This window comes from Trypanosoma grayi (assembly GCF_000691245.1).
Source record: "Trypanosoma grayi strain ANR4 Tgr_1913_V1, whole genome shotgun sequence".
In the NCBI taxonomy this organism is placed as follows: Eukaryota; Euglenozoa; class Kinetoplastea; order Trypanosomatida; family Trypanosomatidae; genus Trypanosoma; species Trypanosoma grayi.
Window position 1 is genome coordinate 1 of NW_008827531.1, and position 1713 is coordinate 1713.

General features: G+C 51.1%; 2 protein-coding genes across 2 annotated transcripts; both read left to right on the forward strand.

The window, feature by feature from the left end:
- DQ04_19131000 (kinesin-like protein) lies at window positions 1-417 on the forward strand (the record flags this gene model as incomplete). The annotated part of the gene is made up of 1 exon (XM_009317785.1): window positions 1-417. A coding segment is annotated over one exon (417 nt), but the record flags the coding sequence as incomplete, so codon positions are not given.
- Window positions 418-1173: 756 nt separating this feature from the next.
- Window positions 1174-1713, forward strand: DQ04_19131010 (putative kinesin; the record flags this gene model as incomplete). The annotated part of the gene is made up of 1 exon (XM_009317786.1): window positions 1174-1713. A coding segment is annotated over one exon (540 nt), but the record flags the coding sequence as incomplete, so codon positions are not given.

Here is a 1713-nt window from a genome sequence, read left to right on the forward strand (position 1 = left end):
AAGGAGGAGCTGTCAGCTACGAAGGATGAGCTGACGGGCCGGCTGCTCTCCGTTGAAGAGGCGAAGGCCGGCGTTGAGAGCAGCCTGGAGGCCGTGACTGCGGAGCGTTATGCTCTTGTGGATAAATTGGACACTTTGCGGAATGATTATGATTTTTCTGTGGTATCGTTACAAAAGACTATTGATGAGTTACAAGATTCTGAGAGGGATTTGCGTGGCGAGTTGTCCGAGCTCAGGCGTGAGAAGGAGTCTTTGTCTGAGAATCTGCGCATAATGACATTGAATTTTGAGGCCACAGGTGTTAGATTGCATCGTCTTCGGGATATTTGTGGATCGGCAGGGGGAATGCGGTCGTTGGCGGATGGGAACGCAGATTATCCCGTGACGCGGGAGGTGCTAAAGGTGAAAAAGAAATAACTCTTGCTGTTTGAATTCTCTTTTTTTTTCGTGTTTTTTTTTGTTTTTCTAGTGTTCTGCTATGGTTTATCTTTCAGTTGTGGTGCCTGTGGCGGAAGTAGGTTTACTGGTAATTACACCTGATGGGCATCACAGTGGAGGTTGCGGTGCTTGTTTTGGCTTGATGCGTAATATGCCTTCCTTTTTTTTTTGTTTCGTTTTTGCGTGCGGTGCTGTTAGGTAGTTTTCTCAGCTGGAGAAGTTGTGCATATACGTGTCTCGTTTTTGGGATATTCTTTTTGGACGCTGCCAGAGGTTCGTTTCGTGTGTGTGTGTGCGCGCATCTTAGATTAAAGAAAAGGTAGATTGGGAAGCAGAGCTTCGGCTTCACGTAGAGTTTGAGGTAGTTTCTTTGCAGGCTTTTGTTAGACACAGAGGGAGGGAAGGCGCTCGCGTTGCCACCTTCCAGACTCATTTTTTTTGTTTTTTTCTTTTCAGCGAACCTGCATTTGTGCTTTGGGTCGCTGCAATATATCACATCAAAACAAAGACCGCAACAGAGGAGCGATAAGTAGATCCTAGATTTCGCCATTAGTGAGACTCACACAGTCATAGTTGCAGCCAAGGTATACAGGGAGAAAGAAGGAGTTAACAGCAGCGTAAAGAGCATTCGAGTTTCATTCTGCTGAGACACACTTTAGGGAGGATCGTGGGTCGGACAACTTCACAGACCACGCGAGAAGCGGAGAAAAGGAAATAGTGACCAGCCTTACCTCCATGTCCAAGGCGAGGTCGAAGGCCACACCGCGGCCGATGGATGTGCCCACTGATGCGGCGGAGAGGGCGGACGATGACCAGGGCAAGGTGGAGTCGGAGAGCGTAAAGGTCGCGGTGCGTGTCCGACCTTTCATCCAGAGGGAAAAGAATAACTCGTTGGTCAGCATCGTAGCTGTACACACAAAGAACAAGGTGGTAACAATAATAAACCCCCAGCCAAGAGAAATGAACTCCACAACAACGAAGAAGTCGTTCCAGTTCGACAATGTGTTCTGGTCGGTGGATAGCCCTGACGAGTGCGGCGGCAAGCCTGCTGGGCAGGTTGATGTGTACGAGGCGATCGGGCGGCCGTTAGTGCTTCACGCGTTCAGCGGGTTCAACTCGTGCCTGTTCGCGTACGGTCAGACCGGGAGCGGCAAGACGTACACGATGATGGGGGGCGACCCGAACGCGCTAGGCGGGGCGGACGCTGGCGTGACGCCGCGGCTGTGCCTGGAGCTGTTCCAGAGGCGTGCGCTCATCGAGGCGGAGGGCCACTCG